The following is a 25,055-nucleotide window of genomic DNA, read 5'->3' as shown; positions in this document are numbered from 1 at the left end:
ATCAGTACAAGTGTACACTGTATCCAGAATGTTTTCATTTCTTTTATGTAACACCAAAGTCAAAGTATAAGACAAACTAACTGATCCAGGCAGCTTTAGAAGCTCTGAAAGGTAAAATTCCTGTTTTTGTGAAGGGAGTCTGGAAGCTCTGAAAAGAGTGATACAACGACTTCAGTTCCCTGTCAGAACGAGCTCTCTGACAGTAAGGTAAAATAAGGTAAAATTATGTTTTGCTGACGTCTACAGGAGCATGTTGCTTAGCTGCTATACAGCTACCTGCTTCTTCAAACTGGGAACACGCAGAACCCCGTCTACTTACTGAGGAGAGGCTCCTCACACAACCCCACTTCAAAAACAATCCAAAATGTCTCTTTAAGGGCTAAAATAAGTGAACACGAGCCTCAACAGACCACCGTGAAGCTCTAAATGTTTATTGTGCTCCTCAGTCTGTTTTTATAGCAAAGATGAATGATTTTAATAAACATAATTAAGGTTTACTGAAGTTGCCTGATGAATAGTTTTTCATTTAAGGCATTCAATTCAGAGACTTTAAGGACACAGAGTTTATGTTCATGGAAATTTGCATAAATAATGAAAGGATTAAGGCATCTGACGTATCTCTAAGGAGAATTTTGTCTTCTATTGGTGTGCGTCCTCTATTTAGTTATGTGTTAGATTGTGGTTTCGGTTCCAGTGAGCAAGACTTGCCTCATGCTTCAAACCATTATTCATTCAGGACAGCAATATTTCCCAAAACACATGCGGAGATGTCCTAAACATAACCATTAAAAAGGATTAATTGTACTTAGTTGCTATTGGCGGATGTCATATCGCCAGGATTGGAAATCAGACACATCAGTTAGTTTAAAGCTCATTTGTGGTACCTGGTAAACCCACTGAAACTCCAGTTTTGGCCCCAAACAGGTACAGCATTGGAGACTACGAGGTCATCGACGAGGCCACCAACACCATCAAAATGGACAGTTGGCTTTACCAGCTGGCTATCAGCATCGGCTCACCGTACCGATACAACGCCAGCGGCTCTGGCCAATGGGAGGGCGGCCCTGGAAAGGACTCCCTGTACATCACCTCTCTGTACTTCACCATGACCAGCTTGACGACCATCGGCTTCGGCAACATCGCCCCCACCACGGACGGCGAGAAGATCTTCTCGGTGGCCATGATGATGGTGGGATGTAAGTGTGAGATGTACTGCTGCTTTTTACTTTAACTGCAGGGTGTTCAAAGCTTTTCCGCTGGCCTTCTGGGAGTCAGTCTGTTTCTACTGTTGTGGGTTTGGAGTGAAATGACTGGATATCACCCTACCGCTGCTGTGGGTTTAGCACACGTGGAGGAGCTGCTCTGAGGGAACGCTGCTGGTGGAGTTTTTATAAATGTTTGACACAATGTGATGTGCTGTGTGAAAGTTGAAGTGGGTTCTTGCATTGTTAGCGGCGCCGCCCGAGGATGAATGTTGTTGGTCCAAAGCTTTTGTCTGTGCTCTGAATAAAATCGCCATAAGATGTAATAGGGTTGTCACGATACCGAAGGTTTGGTCGTCGGTACGATTACCGCCAAACATCCATGTCTGGGCTGTTTCTTCTTAAATGAAAAAGTTCAGGTTGAAACGCTCTCGTTGCATTGGTTAATTATTTTGCTGTGTTGAGAACCCGGTTCTTTCCAGCTAAGCGTGAGAGTCTCTGTTGCGTTTTGCAGGCATGTTGCAGGTTGCATTACAGTCCTGGGATCTCTGTGTGTTTCATGAAAGGCAGAGCTCAGCCCTGCCTGTCCCCCTTTCAGTACACTGACAAAGTGCCGAGCAGTTGAGGAACAAAACCATGAACATGTCTAAACTTATTTTGGGTGATATCAGGGCAGGATGATGTTTTGTTCTCATCAGCACTATGGTTTTGTTTGATTTTACAAAGATCGTCACGGCTTTGATTGAATCATGTTGTGTTGCAGCGAGTGTTTTTAAAATATTTCCGTATTCATCTTTTAAAAAGCTATTCGTGTTCACAGATTATCCTGCCAATAACCGCCTCCACATTATTGCTGTTGAGTACCGACTGCTGCTCATAATCCTCATAAGCAACGAACTTTCAGGTCACTATTGAACAGAACATCCCGATGGAGTTACAATAATGAAGAGCATTGACAGGAAAATGTCTGTTTTTCTAACCGTGTTCGAGGCTGCAGGAAACACCACAGATGAAGATGAAGCAGGAGATAACTGAACAAAATAATAAAAAGCAGCATGTGGCGCAGATGATTAATGGCAAACTGCACTCCCTGTGGTTAATCCCAGGAACCATCTGAACAAATGACAGAGCCATAAGATATTTATGGTCAATAATGAGCTATCATGTTTACTGCAGTTCAGCTTGCAGGGTGGTCTTTTGTGAACAATTAACGTTTCAGTATTTTGCATCGTGAACAAAAGGTGTTCACACTGTCACCGCCTCAGGCTTGATCACATCTTTCAGTCTGTAGCACAGCCTCACAAGTAATCTCATTGGTGACAGTGGAACTGGAGTCCGGGTCCCGTCTGAGGCCTGCAGTAAATTATTTCTTTTTATTCTTTAACCATAACCACAAAACTTTGTTCTCTCTTCTTCAGTAGTTCATTTCTGTGCAAGCGAGGCACAGAGACATGGAAGTGTCATCAGATTTTGTATCTACTGGTCGGCATCACTTGCTTTTTCTGAGGAAAATCCAATTTTTGACTACAGCAAGTAACCGGGTTCCAGCAGCTTCTCTCCGGTGGAACCAGTTCCTGGTTTGGGTTCAGGAGGCCAACACTCTCTCTACTTTTAAGATTAGGCTTAAAACTTGCACTTTTGATAAAGCTTTTAGTTGGGGCAGGCCTGGGTGTCCCTTGATGTTATGCTGCTATTGGCCTGGGTTGCTACTTTTTTAACAGTTTTTAATGTGTTTTTTTTATTAATTTATCTGCTTGCTGTACGTTCCTTTGTAAAGTGGGACCATGTTGCACAGTTATTCTACACTTTGTATACAATTTAATTGTCTGTGAGAAGATTTGAAGGAGCTTTTGTTGAGAGTACCGATGCACTGCTAGTTCAGATGGTCGAGGATGTTGGGCAGCTTTAATGGAACAATTTGATGTAATATCCTTGTTTGTGGTTTGTGCTATTTTGTGCTTTAAATTCATTCTCGGGTCTTAAAACCTTTCAGTCTGTTTGAGACGATGTACGTTTTTTTTACAGCAAATGTGTCATCTGTTATTCCTGACGCTTCTGCTGACCTGACGGCGATTGTGTAACAATGTCTACATTTTGGAGGAAAAGTTACTTTCGGGTCATCAATTATTTAACTGTATGCACAGTCTGCAAAACTGAGCGCACACATTCCTACTCGGAGTACTTTTATTCTACCAAATGGTCTCCTGGAGGCTTTATTGGAGAAATAGCAGAATTGTTTTGGTATTAAGGTTAAATAAATATATGCAGTCAGCAATAATGTTTTCGTAAACAACAGAAAATGTGCAGTCATGTTGTCAGCAGTGGACTGGACAGCATAGACTGCGGTGTTCTCTGACTGGAGCCAGCCCCAGGTGGCTCTCAGTGGTATTGTACTTTAATACGCTTCTGCTTTGGCTTCTGTTTTCTGACCTGGACATTACATCAATTTTTTTTAATGGGGCTTTTAAAAACATTGGTATTGGACGCCTACAGTATTGTTGTTTAGTTTTTGATTGGAGGACTGAACCATGATCCTTGCTTTTTGTACTTCAGGGATGGAGTTGTTCTTGTTCTGGCAGTTTACCTGAGTGTGAAACATTTCTGGGTTATTGTGTAAAGCTTTGGTTTTGGTGGTGGGTATGGGGTGCAGGCTACAAACACTATAGTGCGCAGTAACCCTCCGAAAGAAGTCCCTGATCTTCGACAGTTGACGTTTTTGAACGATGAAACATTTCGTGCTCTCAGACCCGACAGAAATCGCTCTTATTGTTTGGCCAGAATTACAAAAGCATGTGGCCACTGGTTATTTTTAAATGTTTTCATATCTATCCTTGGAGACTTTGGCAAGATACACCGGTGTTCCTCGCGTTGTACAAAACTTTAAAGCCAATTTTCAGGTTGCCAAAAACTCCAGAGGCTCCTGCCTGTGAAAAGTGTTCAGGTTTGGCCATTTAGAAGAAGGTGTGAAGTCTCCGTTGTTTATCTGTCACTTTGTGAGAGCAGGCATTTTAAAATGGCTGAATCTCCTTTCTGGAACAAGGGTGTTTTTATGTTTTTGTCTCAAACCGATCTGTCCTTGCCCCGGAGTTTAGGATCCGGGCCAAACCAGAGCCTCCCCGGGCTCTTTTCCATATTGTTTGTTCGTCTCTGTAGTAAACAATACAGAGACAGGACACGCTCTTCAGTGTCTCTTCTGTCTTGGCATGTCGGACCCTCACACAGGCTGTGTGGGCAGTTTTTCTGATCTCAGTGCAGATAGCGAGACAGACAGATGTGGGGGGTGCATTCGTTTTGCTCCCTTCGCATGAAAATATAAACGATCAATATTGTAGAGCTGCAAGAAGGAAACACGTTTTTTTCCACCGTCTAAGAACGGTTTATGAATATTATGACTGTGATAATGGCTCATAAATCATGAGCTGATGCTTTCCAGCTCAGTTATAAACCATTAATGATCATTTTTGGTTGCCTAGTAGTGAAAAATATATTTGTCTGGTGTTTATCCTCCTTCCGCATGACACCTACTTTGTCTTTATTGCTCTTTAAATGATCCGGAAAGCCCTTCGCTGCTATAAATATGAGCACAGTTATTAATGAAGACATACACGTATGAATTTGTCATATTTTTAATAAGCTATCAAGTCACTACAGAGGAGCTTAATACCAGGCTGTTAAGTTGGGTCAACTTTCTTGCACATCTGGCCATTAATCACAAGTTGAGCCAGAAGACTATTCTGTCATATCGGTAACAGTGAGGGAGAAAAGATAAAGCCTTTCGTGCTCAGGGTTGGGTGTCGTTAAAAAAAATCTTCCGTACTGGCACCAGAACCAATAGATTTACTTCGATACCTCACATGCATCAGTAAGCGCTAGAATTTACAGATGTCATCTAAATGCCTCACATGCAAGCTGCTACTAATTGGTGCAGTGCCTAAAACGGACGCCTTTTTCAGATGGTAGATTTTACCGATGTTCCTTAAACCCCTCACATGCAATGAAGAGGTAACTTTGAAGATAAAGCAATGTCACATCCGAGGAAGAGATTTTTCATAACTCGCCACTCCCACAAGCACCAGTCCGCAAGCCAAGTATCAAGAAATCAATCAAAATGTGATAAAGCATAAAGATGCATCTCATAAACCCCTAAACTTCATAAAAGGACACCTTTATAAATAGTAGGGATGCGTATTTCAAGCAAAACTAATATTCGAAATTCACTCTGAACTATTTGATTTTTCTTCTCAAAATATCCTTTTTCCTTTGATTTATTAATAGACGTGAGAAGATGCTGCTGCAGTTTTTAAAAACAGAACCCTTAAAACTGAGTTGACCAAAATTTTAGGCGGAGGAATAAACAAACTGTACTATAATGCAATGTACGGTGGTTGATAGAAGTCGGGGCTTTTTGAAGCCATTAAAAGCGAAATGAAACTTAGAATGATCTGTCAGATCTAGCAAATTACAGTGATGAATTAATCAGGCCACATTTAATACATTTGTTTTATCTCAGTTAATTAAAGCAGCAAGTTGAGTGACAGAGGAAAAGTTGGAAACCGGACTACTTTTAAATGTACAGGAGTTGTGTTTACACGGCTCATCCTAATGGAAACACATTTTCTGGAGATTTCAATCACTAGTTTAAAATGTCCCATTGAGTTTAGCTTCGATAAGGATAGTCTGTCAGAGGGAGAAGACCAAAAACAACGTCTGGGTGAAGTGGTGCATGTCAGCTCATCTGCCGGTTTAAACTCCTCTCTGACCCCATCTCTGCCGTTTATTCAAAGTTAATCCCTCATGACAAATTCTCTGTGTTGGTGACAGGAGGCCGAGTGCGACACAGATGTCTTACCTTGAGGGGGGAAACGGCTCAGTCCTGGAGAGCCCCGATCGGCCCCGTGTTTGACTGTGGTGAAGCACTGACATGCCCAGTTTGGAAGCAATGATTGACGTGGCATTTAGAGAATCGATCAAGTTGATCAGTGAAAGGTCGATGCTATAGGTCTCTTATGTCTTGAGAAAGATCCACGTAGAGAAAACTGAAACTCATACAAGATTAACATAAAATATGTCGTTAGAGGTGTGAATCTTTACAGGACTCATGACTTGATTTTATTACAATTCACCTGCAAACCATACAACATATCTCAGTTTAGAAGGGGGGAGAGTCCAACTCGGGTTATTTTTGGTTGCTACAATTTACCTGTGCCCCCTAAACGCCTCACATGCAGACTATTCTTAGATGTTACAATTTACCGATGTTCACTTAAACATGTCACATGCAGACCATTCTTAGACATTACAGTTTACAGAAGTTCCCGAAGCGCCTCACATGCAGACTATTCTTCGATGATACGATTTACAGATGTTCCCTGAACACTTCACACGCTGGCTATAAGAGACATTAGATTAGGCTACAAAGTCGGCTACAAAGAAAAGTCCCAAGTCAGGTGTGTGGCCAAAAATTAGTTGGAAAAGAGCAAAAAACGTGTTTTTTTTTTAATGTGAGATTTACATAAGTGGAAAACCAATTGATTTGATCTACCTCAGCGGGTCTTTATCTACAAGGACAGACCTTTGAATGAGAAATGCTGAACGTTCTGTCACCTTTTTTTTTTGTCTTAGTTTTGTAGCTCAACAGTTCAAAGCCTTTAGTGACCTCTGAGTGAAATTTTGCTGAATGGCTCAAAAAATAAAACTCTGAAGATGCTTGTAGATGTGGCAGTTTTTTGGTTTTTTTTTTATCCGTCCATCACCCATCAGCTCAAGGACGTAATCCCTTGTTTTCTGACAGACTGATAAAAACCAATACACCTGCATCGTTCAGACGTGTATGACGCTCTGCTGACTCTGAACAAGACGGACAGTTTGGACCAAACCCAAGACGTCCGCTTCAAATGGGACCACCTCTCCTTCTGTCCTTTTGTCAGAGGGTCTCCTCCCCGGCTGCTCCCTCTGTCTGTCTCCGACGGCTATCTTCCCACATGTCTCACACCCTGTTGGTCAGGAGACAGTTCAGGATTAATGGGCCACTTAACCGTATCTGCGACCATCAGCACAGAGCCGAGTGTCTTCTCTGAACCCGCACACACCTCCGTGTTCTCACAAGAAGAAACACACACGCAGACACACCATGAAACTTTGATCTACACGATTAAAGAATAATTAGCATAAGAGCTCATAATAATGTAATGCCATTAACTCTAATTACATAATAGCATGAGCGAGCTGTAGCATATTTTTATTGTTGTCATGGCATCTTGGCCCCTTACACCTCCGGCATGCGTGATCTCAGCCCAGAGGGAATCCTCACAAAAACCATTAGCAATATTCTCAGTTTTTTTCCTTATGCATGTAAAGAAACGGCTGCTCTGTGCAGATAACACATTAGAGTCGGAGCTCAATATTTTATTATAATAAGCACCTGCATAAATATCTAAGAGCAGCTGTGATGCCTTCTCTGAATAATTTACCAAATTAAATGTCTTGCATTCCTGTTTCCAAAGAAGTTGTGACGCTGTGTAAAAAATAAATAAAAACTAAATGCATCCTCCGGCTCCGAGCACGTCACGTCACTGCGCTCTGTTCATGAGCAACAGGAACTCAGGAAATCAGAAGTTTTTAATCTCACCACATATTTAGTTTGGAGCTTAAAGTCAACCTGATAGAAATACAGAAAGAAACGATTTTATTTATTCATTTTTGACAAAAAAAAACAAAAAAAACATGAATCACTTTCAGCTCTGTCTTTTCTTTTCGACCTGACCTTTCACAAATCTTTGGTCTGAACTGAACTTTTAGAGAACTGGAAAGAGCATTGAAAGGGTTCTGGACTAGACTATCACCTGACTGTCTGTGGGTTTTTCCTTTGGTTGTTCACTCGGCTGTAGTTCAGTATCTGCGATGTTGCTGTGGTGCATATCTGCAGATTCGTGCCCAGTATGTGTCCTGATATGGATTAGTATCTGCGTGTGTGACAGGGAGAGCCTGAGCAAGTACAGTATGGGCAAAGACTTGACTGTTAAAGCGGAGTCATCGGCACGTGTTTGAAAGTGTGCCGAGGCTTCAGCAGGCTGTTAGTACAGCCTTTGAAAAAAAATAATACTTTAGTAGCAGCAATGTATTTCACAACATTACACCAGAGCGGCATCATAAATAATTAACATCGGTTTCTTTTACTTTCCATGTGCCGTTTCAAATCACCGCGGGGTTGGGTTTTGTAGTGATTCACACCTCATTTCCATAATCATTACTAGTTGCAATCGTCCTCATGGTGAATCTTTCCCACTCATTCATTTCTGAACCCAATCTCTCAGTTATTCCCACAGTGAAAAGCCTCTAAAGAGGGCAATCACTCCCATTTTTATTATAATTTTTTTTATTTTTGCTCGGGTAATTTATTCCACTCTGGACGCCTCTGCAGTCAGGCGGGCAGCGCGGGGATAATTGAATCAAGCAGGTGTCAGGTATGATACATTGGTCCTCCTCACATATAATTGCTGACAGTGGGGGAAATGGGACCAAGCTGTGATTAGCGCGAGCTGCCACGGTCACGCTGTACCTGTCTCGCCTGCTGATCCCAGTCATCGCAGCTAAAGAGCCATTTCATGGAGCAGAGAGGGCAGATGCAGAAGTCTGCGAGCTTCTGCCAGTGTGACCTCGGATCCTCCCACGAGCTGCTCGACCCGACCGCCCGAGCCAAAGTCAGACAAAACCAGGAGCTGGACGGTCGATCTGTGTCTGCTGCAGGTGTCATCTGATGCCAGCGCTCAGCTCAGGGCAGGCTGGAGTCTACTGATGAACCATCAAGGACTAATCAAAGAGGAACAGTTGCACAGAGTGTTTGTACGAGGCAGCAGGTCATGAACTCTGAGATTTGACAAGGTGAGGACTGGAAGTCAGCTCTGAACATGAGAGCGTATGCTCTATTTTTGCCCAACGATAGCCCTAGCCTGCCCTAACACAGGCCTGTCAATCAAACAGACACGCCCCCAGTAACATTGCTTTTTGAGGCTTATTTTCTAATCAATGATGGATTATTTTCAGATGAACCGCCAGAAAACTAATAAGGAGTGACCTTAGCTAGCAACACCGAAATGACTCATGGTAAAATGTATTGACTTCGTATTTCATGAGAGAAGTTGAATGGGAGTCGATGGAGCCAACCTCTAGTGGCACTCGGTGGTACTGCAGCTTAAGACCTCATTTTTCAGACCCGGAAGCTACGTCCACACATCACTTTCAACATATAAACTGTTATTCCTCTAGTCAACATCAGTCCTCTCTCGTCCCGCCTCACAAAAGCCATCCCATCATTTGCGAGGCGCTCGTGGTTTCGATTCGAGTCATCCTCTTTGACTTCATTACTCTGGCCCCGGTCCCCAGAGAGCCCACCACCGGGAGGGGCTCGAGCGGGGCGCTCGACCCCTGACGACCTCATTACCTTCAGCTTTGAAACCTCAGCGTCACGTTTTTAATTTGGTCCCAAATGTGAAAGTGCAACACTGTCTTCTCGATCAGATAAAAACAATTGTGCACAAACAATAAGGACGAGATGAGAGCTCATCGGTGCTCATTGTTTGTGTTTAGGAGACATTCAGAGGGATTTCCACTCAGCGAGACAACAGAGACATAAAGGATAATCCCTTATTTAAAAAAAAATTCCCTCCAAGTTTGTGCCAATATTCAAGGTCATGATTTATGGGCGTGATTACAAGACTGAAGGTGGTAATTCATCTCTGTGTTTTGTCATTAGCAGGCTTTCACCAAGTCTCTGATATCTCTGATTGACTCTCCCATTGAGAGGTAGCTGAGGTAATTTAAGTTTTTCAAAACGGTTTTCGCTCCTTCCTTTTTGTACTTACCGTTTTCTTTCTCGTGATGATTTGATGGTCGAAAGAAATTTGGAAGTCATCATATGGTTAGAAGTGAACATGTTTAACTGTGTAACATTAGTTTCAGCAGTATTTAAGTGACTTATTTTTGTGTGAAATTGATCAGTCATTAAAGAAATTATATTTTCAGGTCATCTGAACTATTCTCGTAAACATGATATCTTGGGAACAGCTCGAGAAAATGTCTTCAAATTTGGCACAAATGTTCACTTGGACTTGAGGATGAACTGATTCGAGTTTGTAGGTCAAAGGTCAAACATGTTTGTGGCCAAATAATGGCAAAGGTTCACACAAATGTCTAACGGGAGCAAATCATGAAGTAATGACAGTTTATATCCAAAAGGTCAAAGGTCAACTTCACTTTGTCATCATAATGATCTGCAAAAACCCTTTTTCAGTCCGTTATTCTGGTGGACACAGACATTTGTCACGCTTAAAACACCCGCCCAAATCACTCCAAAACCCATTATAATTTTTGCACAATATTAAGTGGTCTATTAAGTCAACATAATGTGAAGTAAACAATGCAGAATTGGGAAAAAAAAAAAAAAAAGTGAAATGAGAGCGCTAATTTACCGGGTGAGATTTGAGAGATGATATGTGATGGCCTGACGAGAGGGATGGGTTGCGACGCCGCTGCACATTTTTCAGTCAATACTTCTTTGAAAACAATCAGCCAGAATGTTCTACTCATCCCGAGAGCACTGGATGTACAATTACTGCTTGTCAAAACAGATTTACACAGTCAGGGTTGTTGCTTTTTTATTTTTTTCAAGGGTTTGGGCTGCGATGCGGCTGACTGGATCTCTAGGTGATCGGCCGGCAGAGCGCAGTGCGGCGGTCTGTCACTGTGTAATGTGTTGTGATGCGGCCTGGATGCCGACTTGGCTCGCTGAGCAGGAAATGGGCTCGGTGGCTCCTGTAAAGACACTAGCTGCTTTGTTTTGAGCCTGTGCTGCTATTTATGCTAGCTTGCGTAAGAGAGGTGTGTTCAGTTTTGTCGTAAAGGCGTTTGTTGAAAAGACACTGAAACCAAATCGGTCCAGTACCTTTCCCCTACAGGGAAACATAACTGTAAATTGGCCCTGGTGCAAATATTTTCCTTCGGCCCAAATGCCCCTCCCGCATGACACATCACAAATAAATGATCCTTTCCCAGTATGATTTCTGGCTTCTGTGTGTGAGTACTACTGTACGCGCGTGTGTGTGTGTGCGCGTGTGTGCATGTGTGTGAGCGGGTTATCGCCTCACAGGTCTGCTGTGATTGATAGGTCCTGGTTGGGAGGTGACTCTTTGTCTTCTGTTCTCTTACCACACTGACAGATTTCTGTCCCTCGCTCTCATTCACTCTGACAAATCATCCCCCAACTCCTCCGGCAGATAGTTCGACAAACAGGAAGTGGAAAATACACATGACAGGGGAAGGAGGTGGCGTCTAAAGAAGCAACGCAAGCACTTCACGGACCGGGGTTGTTTCTTTCGTACATTCACAGCATCTTGGTCGCTCCCTGGGGTCTGCTCCATCAGCTAATAAATAAATAAGGAAATAAAGCTCTTCATCTACTCCTGACCATATCCCACCCCTCCTCCTCCGTCCAGCAGACAGGTAGAACCGAGACAGATTAAAAAGAAGATAGAGCCCTGGGGGACAGATCAGATTCTCAAACATAGTATTGAGATGACAGCTTCAAACTGCAGCCCGACGACATTGATTGAAAAGTCAAACTCACGAGGGACCAACATCAGAGCTCTGTAGCACAGTCAGGACCAAGCAGATCTGCGTAGAGCACATTTTTTTCTGCATGTGTGGTCTGTTTATCTGAATGCAAATTGCAGTAATTTTAGGACTAACTCTGCACACTTTTTCTTTTGAGCTCTGTCGCTTGTCTCAACCTCCATGTACATCACAGCTGATCGCCAGATGTTATTTACAGCTGAAAAACGCTGTAAATGAGTTTTCTTTCCCGTGTGGCTGACCTCTGTAGCAGCAGAGCTGTACACCCTCGGTCCAGCCATGCGCTTGGTGTTTTACCAAAAAACCTCTGGCTCACGTTGCACTGAGGTGACACTGGCAACCAGGTCTACCAATTAGCAGTGTTGTGTTTGGAGGAGTTGAGATCTCTGTCTCTGAGCCTTCAGTTCCAGCTCGCTAGAGTTGTCGGAATCTGTCTTCAAGCAGCTTGACGGGGTGCTGGGAAGGTCCTGGAAGGTCCTGGAGGGTCCTGCAAGGCTGCACACATTGAAAAACTAAACAGGGTTTTTGTCACCGCTGACACCTCCTTTTACTCTCATCTAAACTCACTCATTTTCTTTGTTTCTCCACAGACTTGCTTCTGTAAGATACAAATGGTCTGGAGGGGAAAACACACCCTTTTCTTTCTGCTTCACTTTCTTTGGTTTTCTGTCCGTCCATTTCTGCAACTCACTCACAATCCTCATTTTATTCAGGAGTCTTTGAATTTGTTATTTCTTCCCTGTTTTTTTCTTTTTTTTTTCTTTTTTTTTTTTCTTTTGTAGTAGCTGGGAGGAGGAGAAAAGTAGGGAGAACTTTTTGGTCTCTATGGAAACAGAGTAGACTGAAGCTCGGCTCAGCAGCTGCGACACATGATGGAAACTTCAAAAGGAGATACTGTACATATAACAGTCACCTTTATGCAACGTCTTTTTTACTTATTTAACTTTGCACATCAGAAGTGTGAGACTGTGTAGTTTTCTCTGGACCCCTCTCTAATCTGACGAGTGACGACGTGTACGAGGGTGTATTAAAAAAAAAAAGCTCATGGACTGCTCAAGGTTTTGCCGATGGTGACCAGCACAGAGCAGAGGGACGTTAGAGCCTTTTGTAAATAACTATTCCAAGTTTACACATGTTTTTGTGACCACTGGCCAACCAGGTGGGCTTTCTTTGACATTCGTGGGGTTGTGCACCATGAATTCGTCCCTCAGAATCAGACTGTCAACACTGAGTTCAACTGTGACATTTTGAGGCATCTGAGGGCAAAAATTTGAAGTAGATGACCTGAATTGTGGCACAATGACACCTTGGTTCTCCAACATGCCCGATCGCAGCGCCTCGTTCCTCCCCGCCACTGCTACTCACCGAATTTGGCTACTGGCTTGAACTAACAAGCATTTGTCGATGACGGGAATTTTTAGAAGGGGTAGCTCTAATTGGGTGACTAGTGCGGTAAATCCAAACCAGAAAGTCCAGTTTTGAGTAGTTTGTCGCCTGAACCAAACCTGCTTTGTGTTGCTGAAGAATTATTTTGCTCTGTGGATTGCAAAAGAAGTGATGGATGGAAAAGACTGGAGAAACTGACAGAACGGGACATCTCCTGTTCGCGACATAAATTTGAATATTCTGTTGAAGAACCCATGGATGGCTCCATATTCTCCATTCTCTTGCTTTTTTGTGTTCAACTACCAGTTTTAAGATATGGGGGGGTTGTGTGTGTGTGTGTGTGTGTGTGTGTTAGTAATAATTTCTTTCTTTAATGAACCATGAGACATAGAGCAATCCACGGTGTCTACACTTCATCCCTTCCTCTCTGTCTTCCCGTCCAGCTCTGCTTTACGCCACCATCTTCGGAAACGTGACCACCATCTTCCAGCAGATGTACGCCAACACCAACCGCTACCATGAGATGCTCAACAACGTCAGGGACTTCCTGAAGCTCTACCAGGTCCCCAAGGGCCTGAGCGAACGCGTGATGGACTACATCGTCTCCACCTGGTCCATGTCCAAAGGCATCGACACGGAGAAGGTGAGACTCTTTTTAAAGTAATGTTTTGTTATTGCTGTGATGTGATTATCAATGCCTGGGCTGAAAAACTCAGACAACACGCAGCTTTTTGCTGTTCGCACTGATAACAAAGACATCAAGTTACATTAGAGGAAGCAAAATCTGGATGGTGACAGTTTTAGATGCAGCAGTCGAACGTACAACACCATATAAAAACACTATATTTGTTAAACTCATTTACCAAGACAGCCGTGTCCCAAAGACAAATAAGGAATCCTTAGACAAAACATTAAAACACAACAGAAGCATAAAGCAGAAAACATAAAACTAGCAGAGTGGCCCACTGTGATGTCTCTTACTGTTACAACCTCATTTTCTCAACACACGCTGAGAGGTGAACTTTTGACCCTCTGAACCGCACACACTGCTGAGGCTCACACTCGGTTTACATTTAAAAATGATATCATATCCAAATAATTGCAGAAATATCTCAGCGAGAATTCTAACTGCGGCGGCCCCGTCAGAGTCTGAATCTGCTGCCGTCTCTGCGCAGGAGCACAGCAACACGGGGGGCTGTAGACAGTACGAGTTCAAGACTATTTTTACTGAAAGCAGTTATTAAACTGTGAAAACTGTGTTGTATAACAAAGAAGCTTATTCTGCGATGGTGGTGGGCAAAAAGGAGATATGCGAGAGGTTCCACAGGACTGAGATGTAAATGAAAGTATGGCGACAAGAAAACTGTACAGACTAACTGAACAAGCCGGAAGAAACAAACCAATACAAAAATAACACTGTCCATATAGAGAAGATTAAATTAGATCAACAATAAATTAAGTCACTCGAAAAGCTCAGTTACTACTAAACTGACCACAAAACAATGATCAGAAATCTCAAATAACTGAAGCAGCAATCATTTTTGGCGATAGATTGTTCAAGTCTGTTTTTGCTAATTCGACGGCAGATAATCTGAGCACAAAGTGAGGCGCATGGTTCAAAGGGTTTGTACTTAACATCTGAATTTAATCACAGGTGTGTTTTAAGCGTTATATCAAATAAACCAGCGTCATCTCCATTTAGAAGCCAGCTGTGTCTGCACCTTGATGGTTTGCTATGATAACGCTATATAAACCAAGTAGTAGAGAGGAGTTCTTCTCTGCAGAGGAAATAGATCTGCTCGTGTGCAGATTCACAATAATAATCTCTCACATGGTAATCTTATTCTTTTACATGATTATGCATTGCTGCGTGTCCCTGTGTGTGTGTGTGTGTGTGTGTAACAAAGCACAGTGTATGAGCATTGTGTAGGCACATATTACTCTCATAATAAAACATCCTTAGAATAACAGTAAAACACTGCATCATTGACTTAAGACCAGTTTGTTTGTTAGTCAATCATCCCTCTGCTGCTTCAAGATATCAGGGAACCAACAATGCTGCTGTCCACTCCTCATTTTAACACTTGTATAGGAGCTCAGAGGGGCTCAAGAACATTTGCTGTTTAAACAAAGTGAACGCTGCATGGATGACAACCGTGTCACTCTGAAACAAGTAAAGACACTTTGTGCTGTGCTTTGTGCCGGCTGTAAGATACAGTGTAAATATTGTTTTGGATGTTACCTCTGGAGAAACCTAATGAAAGCAGTTTCCTTTGCAGTTCAGAGTCAAGTTGTTCTTTGTTGACCTGGGAACTAACTGAGTGTCGACCTCACTGTGATGTCAGCCATCGGTTTGTGAAATGCTGCTTTAAAGCCTCCAGTCAGGCAGAAACGCCCCCAAACATGCCTCCCTTTGATACCTAATATCTCATTAATGATGTAATTATTTTCAGAAAGACGACCACAACACTGATCGGAAGGAGTTAATTAAGCTAATGACAGTGTAATGACTTGTGGAAAACATTAATGACTTTGTACTTTATGGGAGAAGTTGATGCTTTTTGAATGGGAGTGGGGTTTTTTTGGAGCCCGCCCCTAGTGGCCCTCAGTGGAATTACAATTTTAGGCACATTTGGTGACCAAGGACTACGTCCATTTTTATATCCGCGCTGTGGAACTGACCCATCAAAACATCCTGATCCTGGATGGCTACAAGGCAGCTTGTGATTTCTGTGAATTTTGTTATTTTCCCATTTATATTCCTCCTTTTTCATTTTAAATCACCCTTCTATCCTGATACCCCCAGTGTCTGTAGAGGTAATTACAGAGTCTTGAGGAGTCTTGTGCCAGCCCACAGTATAAATACCTTGCAGTCAGAACTGGGGCCAATTAGTTTTTTTTTGTCACTTTGGGAGCTGTTATACTGTACACAGTCAGCTGTTTATGCGAGTGCACATCCAGAAAAGGCTAGAGGCTCCCTAAAGCGTCTTGGTACCACTAATATCCTCCACTTTAAATGGAGCAAAGACAATTTTCAAAGACCATTGTGTTGTGTTTTCAAGTTGCAGGGGCTTTTATATGATTTATTGTCTTCCCCTAAGTCAATTTAGTTCAAATTGAACACGGCAGGATTAAAGGGGATCAGATAATATTTTGTTTTTGTTTTACCTCCCGTAAATTCTTCAGTTAATTAGACTGGATTTTAGAATTTGTGTAATGAGCTGGACAAAGCGATTACAATTCACATGAGATGTTTTTCTCACAGTTGTTTTCCAGAGGGAGTTAATGAATGTTAGAAAAACGAGCTCAATTTCCTAAACTTTAGTAACACACAAACCATGAGCTGCAGTAAAGCTGCAACAGACAAACCTTCAGTTGGAAGTTGAATCTTTGAATGTCGCTGATGGCTTCTTTCTGCTGAAGTGTTTTTGAGCAACAAACAGCCTTCTGGTGTCTCTGCAGCTGACCTCACTCTCCGACCCAACACCATCAGATTATGTGTGGTACACGCTGCCCTGGAGGACAATGAGATGGAAGCCAAACTTTTCAATCACTCACACATTTGTAAAAGTCATGACAGCGAGAGGGCTCGAAATAGAAACTCACCAGATCATCTCAGAAACTGCACGGCTCTCTCACTGGGCTCCTAAAAACTCGCCCATTGTTACTGTGTAGACTCAATGCAGTTCTCTTAACGTGTGAAAGACTGAGTTGATGATTGGCTTTTTGGTCTGCGGTACCACAGACAGAGTTGATATAACCAACATTTTTCCTTGACAGGAACATGCTGCCTTTAGGATAAGTTTTAGTACCAAACTATGAATGACCTCAAAGTCCAACTTTCATCAGATATTTGTTGTCAGCCTAGTATCACGCCAAAGTGTGTAATACACCCGTCCGTCCACGAAAAGACATCTTGTCAGGGTTGCGTGTTAAAGTCCAGGAGGAAAGTTTGGGTGGTTGGATAGATCAAACCCAGCATCTTCAGCCAGGATACCAGGGTTTAAGTTTGTGAATAGTGATGTGGATTTCTTTAAAGGAGGGGTCTTTAACCTTTTTTTTTTTTTCTTTTTTTTCTTCCTTTGAGAGCTACTTTGATCAAATAAAAGTGTCCGAGAGCTACTCGTGTCGCCCCGAGTAGTTTTTATTTTCTCATAACCCTCACCATGAGGTTTTTCACACCATGTGGTGCAATGATGGTTGGAGATGCCAAGTCATCGCCATTGAAAATGCAACTGTTGCAAGTCACTCACTCCCACTATCCTCATTCATGTTTTAAGACACTACAAATTATTTAAAAAAGTAACACAGTTAAAACAGAAGTACAGAGTCGTTGCCGTGGAGATGTTACACTGTCTGTCTGGTTGCTTTCGTGATGCAGACCGAAGAACTGAAAGTAGTTACAAGTTTAAAATTAGCAATCTTTGCTCTGAGCTGGTCCAAAGGCGGTCGCAGCTGACAGTGAAGCATTGGGGATGAAATGACTGAAGCTCTGAGTCTCCAGATAAGGAGTGAGTTTCTGCTCCAATTAAAGGAGATTGTATATCTCTAGATATAAAGAATTGGAAAAAGTGTAAAGTGTAAAATATATCCTCATTATCTTCTAAAGACAACCCGTCTAAACCATCATCTTGCTGCTAATACACCTTCAAATCCTGTTTGCTGCAATGAATCCTCCGCGGGATTAATCCCTTTACGTCTCTCCCGGTATTTCAGGTCTTGTCCATCTGTCCCAAGGACATGCGGGCCGATATCTGCGTCCACCTCAACAGGAAGGTACGTATCCATTGTGTTTTTTATATTCTTGCATCAGTCCTGTCGCCACACTTAATCTGGTTCGCCAAATAATAAATGAAACGACACGAATAGAGTGACTATTGTCTCAATTTTGGGCTCACAGTATGTTTAATATGATATATCTAATTATACATTAAGTCCCTGTGTGCAAAGTTTTAACTGTGATTACAGAAGTTTTCATTTGTTCTGCGACTGTACAGAATTTGGGTATGAAATGTCAAAATAAACTGTATATCTCTCATTATTCTTGCTTTTAATTATAGTTTTTAGTCCGTTTTAGTGGAAGCACTTTCTGTACCTACTCGCACAAAAAGAATAAAAATTGAGAGTGTGAGAAATGTCCTTATTGCCCTTGAGTGCAGTGACATTCTCCAAACATCTGAACCCACACTGAACTGTCTTCACGCAAACTGATTTTTAGCTTTAGTGGAGTGGACGGTTCATTTCGTGTTTCCTCCAACTGTGCAGAGTCCCAGCCCCCTCTGATGTTTTCATTACGTAACTAAATGGAGCCTAAGTCTGCTCAGAGGCTTCCAGGCATCGCTCGACACAGCCGATATTGGTTCCCAAACTTTGGCAGACTCAAAGTGCCGAACTGTCTCCATCAGAGGACACCTTCGGTTGTGTAATGACGGTCTCCGGTGACGACTACACACAAGTGACTAAACTTAGTCAGTTCGTTTTCAGCGTCTCACTCTAAATAATAACCCCGAACACCGTGCAAGCTTTTTATTTATCAAATGCAGTGATTGTACAGGAGTGTGTGTTAATGACAAGAAATATGCCGCACAACCCTTAAACCAGAGCAAGAAAAGCTTGTGACAAAGTTGTAACAACACAGTAAAGATAGACGGCGACAACACTCTCAGGGTTTAGTTTCACAAATGATGTGGATTTTTTTAAAACATCGATTTTTACACATTTTCACCAATATTTGATGAATTAGAAAATAATGCTTAATAGTAAAAAGTGAGAGCAAAATACAAATGTGTTGTTCATTAAGCACCTCAAAGTAATTAAAAGACAAAAAAACAGTAAAAGTCAATCTGAACATCACAGTTTTTAATTAAGTTTGGTGAAGTTTTGTAACCACAGAAAGATTTGCAATATTTTCTTAAATAATAAATCAAAAATTATCAGCAATGTGGCAATAAAATAATAAGTAAAAATTCTGATCCCACTAACAGAGTTTTTATCTTTTTTCTTATAAAATGAGACTCATTTATGATCTAAAATGCAAGCTCCAAAGAGACTCGCATCTCTCCTCGAGCGCTTCAGGTGATTGACAGAAGGAAATGATGTAAAAACACTTTGCTCCTCTGATGGATCATCTTTTTTAAGTTATGTTTTTATTTATTTTCTACATATTGTAACACATCAGAATATAGCTCACACAAACCCGAGCAATCATCATTACAGTGTAAAGTTCAAATAACGTGAACTTTAAAGTGTAAAATCTGAGTTCCTGTTCGTCAACAAACGTCTCCAACCTGTGCTGACTAATTCTAACACTGAGCTCCTGTTGCCGTAGCAACATAACAATCTGCCTCCGTCTCACTCAGGTGTTCAACGAACATCCGGCGTTCAGGTTAGCCAGCGACGGCTGCCTGCGCTCGCTGGCTGTGGAGTTTCAGACCACCCACTGCGCGCCGGGGGATCTGATCTTCCACGCCGGGGAGAGCGTCGACACCCTCTGCTTCGTGGTGTCGGGGTCACTGGAGGTCATCCAGGATGACGAGGTCATCGCCATCTTAGGTATGTGGCCAAGCAAGTGTTGGGTGTAACATTGGGAATCAAATTTTCATAAACAATTTTTTTTTTTTTTTTAAATGGAGTTTCAGCACCTTGATTTATCCAGAATCTGTGCGTCTTCGAGCGCATGTGGATTTCAAGTCCAGTCGCACAAATGTGAGAATCAGCAACAATTTCTTAGTTTTACGTCTTAGTAAATAACGGTGGGATTTGGACAGTTGGTTGAACAAACGAGACATCTTTCGACATCCCCCCCCTGAATTTTTCTGACCTTCCCTCGACATTAAAATAATCAGCTGCAGCTGCAGTGGGGATTTAACGCCGTGTTTGAAGGTAGAAATTAAGCCTCTTTTGTTGACTGACGATTGTGCTGCATGAAGACATCCACAGTGGAAAAGTGAAGACTTCTAAGGAAGACAAAGAACAACAAAAAAAAGGGGTCTGACTGGTGGAAAGGTTTCTGTGTACGAGAGGCAAATACTCAACTCAAGTGATTATTATATTGGGAATAAAGTAATCGTAGCAAACCAGAATATGTAGTTTGTTTATCAGGTTACACACAAAAGAAGACAGGAAGAACATGTGAGACTTAAAATATGTGGCAGTAAAGAGGAGGTGAAACAAACCAAACACTCCCCAACATTTTTCAACTACAATTACTGCCTTATCCAATTGTCAAATTACAGTTGAACATTGAGTCCAAATGAACGTTTATACCAAATTTAAAGAAATTCCCTGGAGATATTCCTGAGATCTCGCGTTCAGGAGAAAAGGACGGATGTGAGGGCCCAGTGATATTGACCTTTGACCCCCAAAATCAAGTCCCTTAATTGTGGAGTTCACGTGAACGCTTGAAGAGGCATTCCTGAGACAATCGCGTTCATGAGAATTGGAGATGGGAAAACATGAAAACACAATTCCTCCGGCTATTTCCTGCATGGAAGCATAAGAACTTCATTCAGTGGGATTTTTTTGATAGTTTGATAGAAGATCGACCAGCCGACCGTTGAGTTTTCATGTTTTTATTTGGTATGAAAACCCAACATTTTGGTTGATGGTGATGCATCGATGCCAACCAGTCAGATAAATAAAAAAATAAAAAAATCACTCAAATTTGAACAATAATTAGCATTTCTATGTTTAAACTTGATATTTGAAAATGTAAACGGTTGAACAAAAAGCTTGTTTGTAAGTGTGAGGGCAGTCACTTGAAAACCGGCATTGATTTGACGTCATTTGTGACTTTCAAGTGTTAAACACAAACAGAGTGTTATCTGCCGCCGTGCATATTGCTCTGTGCAGCCTGGCGCTCTAATATGTATAAGGAGGAGGAGGAAGAGCGACGGGAGAGGAAGAATGAGAGGCTCACGGAGATAATGTCAGGGAAACTCCTTCTTACTGAGACAGGCACAGATAGCGCTGATGGCAAAAAAAAAAGAAAAGAAATGGCTGCAGCAGCCGGTGGAGCGCTTGTTCTCCCAGATGAGAGTTTACTGACGGCGAGTAACAAGAAGGAAAGATTATTAAAAAAAAAAAAAAAAATTAAATTTAAAAACTGAGTGCCCAGCAGATGGGTGTTTTTAACATCTTTTGGTGTAAGTAGAAGTTTTGATATCAGATTCTTTTTAATTGAATTTGCTAAAAGAATCCAGGATAACGATACTATCCCACTATCTATTGAAAATAACAACAATATTCACAGTTTGGAGCGGCGTCACGTCATACCGGTGTAGATGATGCAGCAGATAGTGAGTGGGTGAGAGATCAAGAGAGACCGATTCATGTTGTTATGCACAAAAGCTTAAGGTGATGTGTTATAGATATATTTACCACCTTGAGCGCTCCTGGTTTTGAGTCATAGGCTATTTTACTTATCTGTGTCTGTTTTTAATAAAAAATGTTCCGAAATGCCATGCTTCACTATAAATGGATATTTCTGCCCGCCACTTCGACCGCTTTAACTTTGCTGCTTTATTCTCGGATGTTATGAAGGAAGAACGGTGTCTATGATAAATTAGCGTAATGTTATGGACGACAGTGATCCCAGACCACAGAAACTGCAGCAGCTTTAACACCGAAATCACCAGCTGCAGATCCACTGCAACAGATGGGGAAAAGCAGCCGTAGTTTATGATGAACGAAATAAGAAATGCACAGGAAAGGAAGAAAAATTAACAACAAAACAGATAAGAATAAAAGAACGAGGAACTTTTCGTCTCTGCAGCGTCTTTATTTGTGTCGCCTCTCCACCTCCTTAACTTCATTATGACGACAGATGAGACGAGGCAGCAGTCGGAGGTTCATAAAAATCACATTAGATATTTGACGGATTGCTTCTTTTCACTGAGGACATTAATCAATAAACTGTCAGCTAGTTGTCATAAGCAAGATGATTGTTGGTTTTTTTTCAACACACCTGCGGCCGTTTCATTTCCGACGTGGTTCCTTTGTGACATTTTGAATCCATCGGGGTCGGACCGGTTCAACAGGGAGAGAATCTGCTGCCGTAGCTCCCTAAACGTAGTTACAGGTAAAAGTGTGATTTTTAAACCTGGCAAATTATTTCACATGGAGTCTCTTTTCAAACCGACTCATCAAATTCATGTAGACAGAGCAATTATTTGGTTTTCTGGTAGCTTTAACTTTACTTCATGTTACTCAAAAAAAAGTTTTTGAACTTCTATTAAATATGTGAATATTAGAGAGCCGATCTTGTTTTGGATTTTAAACTGAACCTCAACTGAAAACAGAATCAGGTCTTTATTTCTAATTTCCCCCTTTTCTTTTTTTTAAATAAGTTTATATTATAAATAAATAATAAATAAATGATTTTTTTTTTTTTTTTCTTTTCCCTGATGTGCTCCTGTCTGTTGTGTTAGTTTACTGTCAATGTCAAGTCAACACTCGCTCCATCTGTTTCATATTAAAAGCCTTCACCGCTGCTTCAGGGATCTGAATCGTGCGTCAGGTCTTCGTTTAACATCTGTCTGACACGTCAAGTTTCATTAACAGCAGCTTGACGGCAGCAAATATGCGTCGATGAGAACGAACGAACCAGTTGAGAAACTAGCATCGTCATGACTGAGTGCTGATCAAGGCATGAAGATGACAATGGTGTTGTGCTGATTGGATCACCGCTGTTTGAATGAAGATGATGCCGAGTTTAGATGTAGTTTGAGAATTATCAGCGATCTCTTGATCCAACTTTGGACCTGACTGAAACATGTCGGCAGCTGTCAGATGAATTGCCATGAATCCTCCTGACTTTAATGATCAGCCGGCTTTTCTATTAGCGCCACCTGCTGGTTGACATGTTTGATTCTGAATGAAATGTCACCACAACTGTTGGGAGGATTGTCATCAAATTTAGTTCACACCTTAGAATTATAATCACGTTGGTAATTTTCATTTCCCATCATAACACAAATATTTCTGTTGACTAATTACGGAACTTATCTATGTTTAGTAAATCAAACAACCAAAATTCACGTGATTTAAATGTGCGTCATCAAAACAAGATGCTATTTTCTTGCTTGATTCTGCTCACAAAAAGCATGAAAGGATTCAGTTGCGTCATTAAATAATTAAAATGTCCCTCAATCCCCCTGCGTCGCCTTAGTTTAAGTATCTTGTCACCTTTTTTTTTTTTAGGTCTGTTTATAGATTCAAACACACCACGAGTATTTTGGAGGTTTTGTTTGCAAATTTTAAAGATTTTGTTCCGTAAAAATGCCTTGGAAGTCTGAATGATTCCAGCTGTATGTGAGGAGATAACAGGACAGTGAAAAATGACTGCGCCAAACAGCCTCTCTCCGTGTTGTCTACGACACGACTGCTTATTTATGTTAAACACTTGTATATTTCACAAGGGCTCCGTGTTGGGTAAAAAACTCAACTCTGTGATCTTAATTGGATCGCTTACAAGTTGTTGTCGAACCTTTTGTTGCATAGCAGCCAGGAAAAATGTTTGAGTCATTATCAACGATGATTACACCTGCAGGAGAACAAGGTAGCTGTCTGAGGGAAAGGAGGAAGGAGAAAAGAAGAGGAGGTCAGTGGAGATGGATGGAGAAAAGATAAGATGCTGGAAGGACTGAGAGGAGCTGTAATAAAAGATAGAGGTTGAAGGAAAGCAAGACGAAATGTGTTTGTGCGTCTTCACATCAAAAGGAGGCTTTGCTCTGAAAATCACTTCCCTCTTTTAAGTTGTCCTCAGATGTGCCATCCTCAGCCAACTTCCTTTTTCTCGCCTGGTGAAAAAGAAAAGGAAGACGTGCCAGCACCATGTTAGGAAACACAAAGAGAACAAAGAGGGATAGTTAGGTACAACGAAAGAATGAGAAGGTATAGGACAACAGCAGGGTTTAGGAAAGTGGTGGCACTTTAAGAACGAGACAAATTGAATTCAGAGAAGAGAATGTTTTGAAAGGAAAGGGAGAAAGACGGTGATAGAAGGGAGAGGATAGAAAAAAGAGGAAGAGTAAAACATGCTGTACATGAATGAAGAGTGGAGAGGATGGAGGCAGATGGAGAGGTAAGAGAGTTGTTGATGTTTTAACAGAAACTAGAGAAAGTGGAGACCAACTTACAAGTGATGAAGACAAGGAAAGGATGAAGGAACAGAGGTTTAGGAAGAGGTTGAAAAGAAAGGACAGAGGAGATGTAAAGGATGAAGGAATGAAGGAGACGCAGGGAAATGTTTGAGGGGCGGGGGTCTTGGAAGAGATTGAGAGAATGGGAGAGAGAATGGAAGGTAGGGACAATTAAGTAAAGTGGAAGGAGCGGAGGAGAATGGAGGGCAGAAGAGGAAGAGGAGGAGGAGGAAGAGGGGGGAGCGAGTGTGTGTTGGCTGTGTTTTTAAAGCCGGTGATTTCCCCAGGCTGAGCAGAGAGGCTGCTCCTTGAGGCTGTAACACGCGCTGCTCTCATTAAAGGCCACGGGCACCGGGTGGACACATAAACAGAAACACACACTCTCGAGCAGCAAAGTCACACATAAGAGTATGTATTTTTATAGAGACTTTTTAATGTGCGGGCTGTGAAAATGAGTTTTCTTTTGGGGGGGGGATAATAAAATATCTAAATGCTCCAAACACAAGTGAGAAAGAGGAAACACACACACACACACACACACACACCAGCACACATACAGGAAACAAACTCATTTATATATTTTCACAAAGTCCTGCAAATTTACTGACAAACTTTACTTTACAAATTGTATCCCAATTATTTAGAAAAGCTGCTGCAAAATGAAGCTTTTTTTTTTTTATTGCAACAGTTTAAAAAAAAC

At 41.7% G+C, this 25,055-nt stretch overlaps 1 protein-coding gene across 1 annotated transcript in view; it reads left to right on the top strand.

Annotated features, from left to right (window-relative positions):
* kcnh5b (potassium voltage-gated channel, subfamily H (eag-related), member 5b) overlaps positions 1-25,055 on the top strand; it is a 91,381-nt gene that overhangs the window by 35,704 nt on the left and 30,622 nt on the right. The window contains 4 exon segments of the mRNA XM_069152807.1: positions 925-1,196; positions 13,658-13,857; positions 17,931-17,990; positions 19,574-19,766. Coding sequence (XP_069008908.1) covers positions 925-1,196; positions 13,658-13,857; positions 17,931-17,990; positions 19,574-19,766 — 725 coding nt within the window.

Source organism: Embiotoca jacksoni, unplaced genomic scaffold (assembly GCF_022577435.1).
Source record: "Embiotoca jacksoni isolate LCO1_2020_lvr unplaced genomic scaffold, fEmbJac1.0.p SCAF_18, whole genome shotgun sequence".
Classification (NCBI taxonomy): Eukaryota; Metazoa; Chordata; class Actinopteri; family Embiotocidae; genus Embiotoca; species Embiotoca jacksoni.
This window is presented reverse-complemented; position numbering and strand designations above follow the sequence as displayed.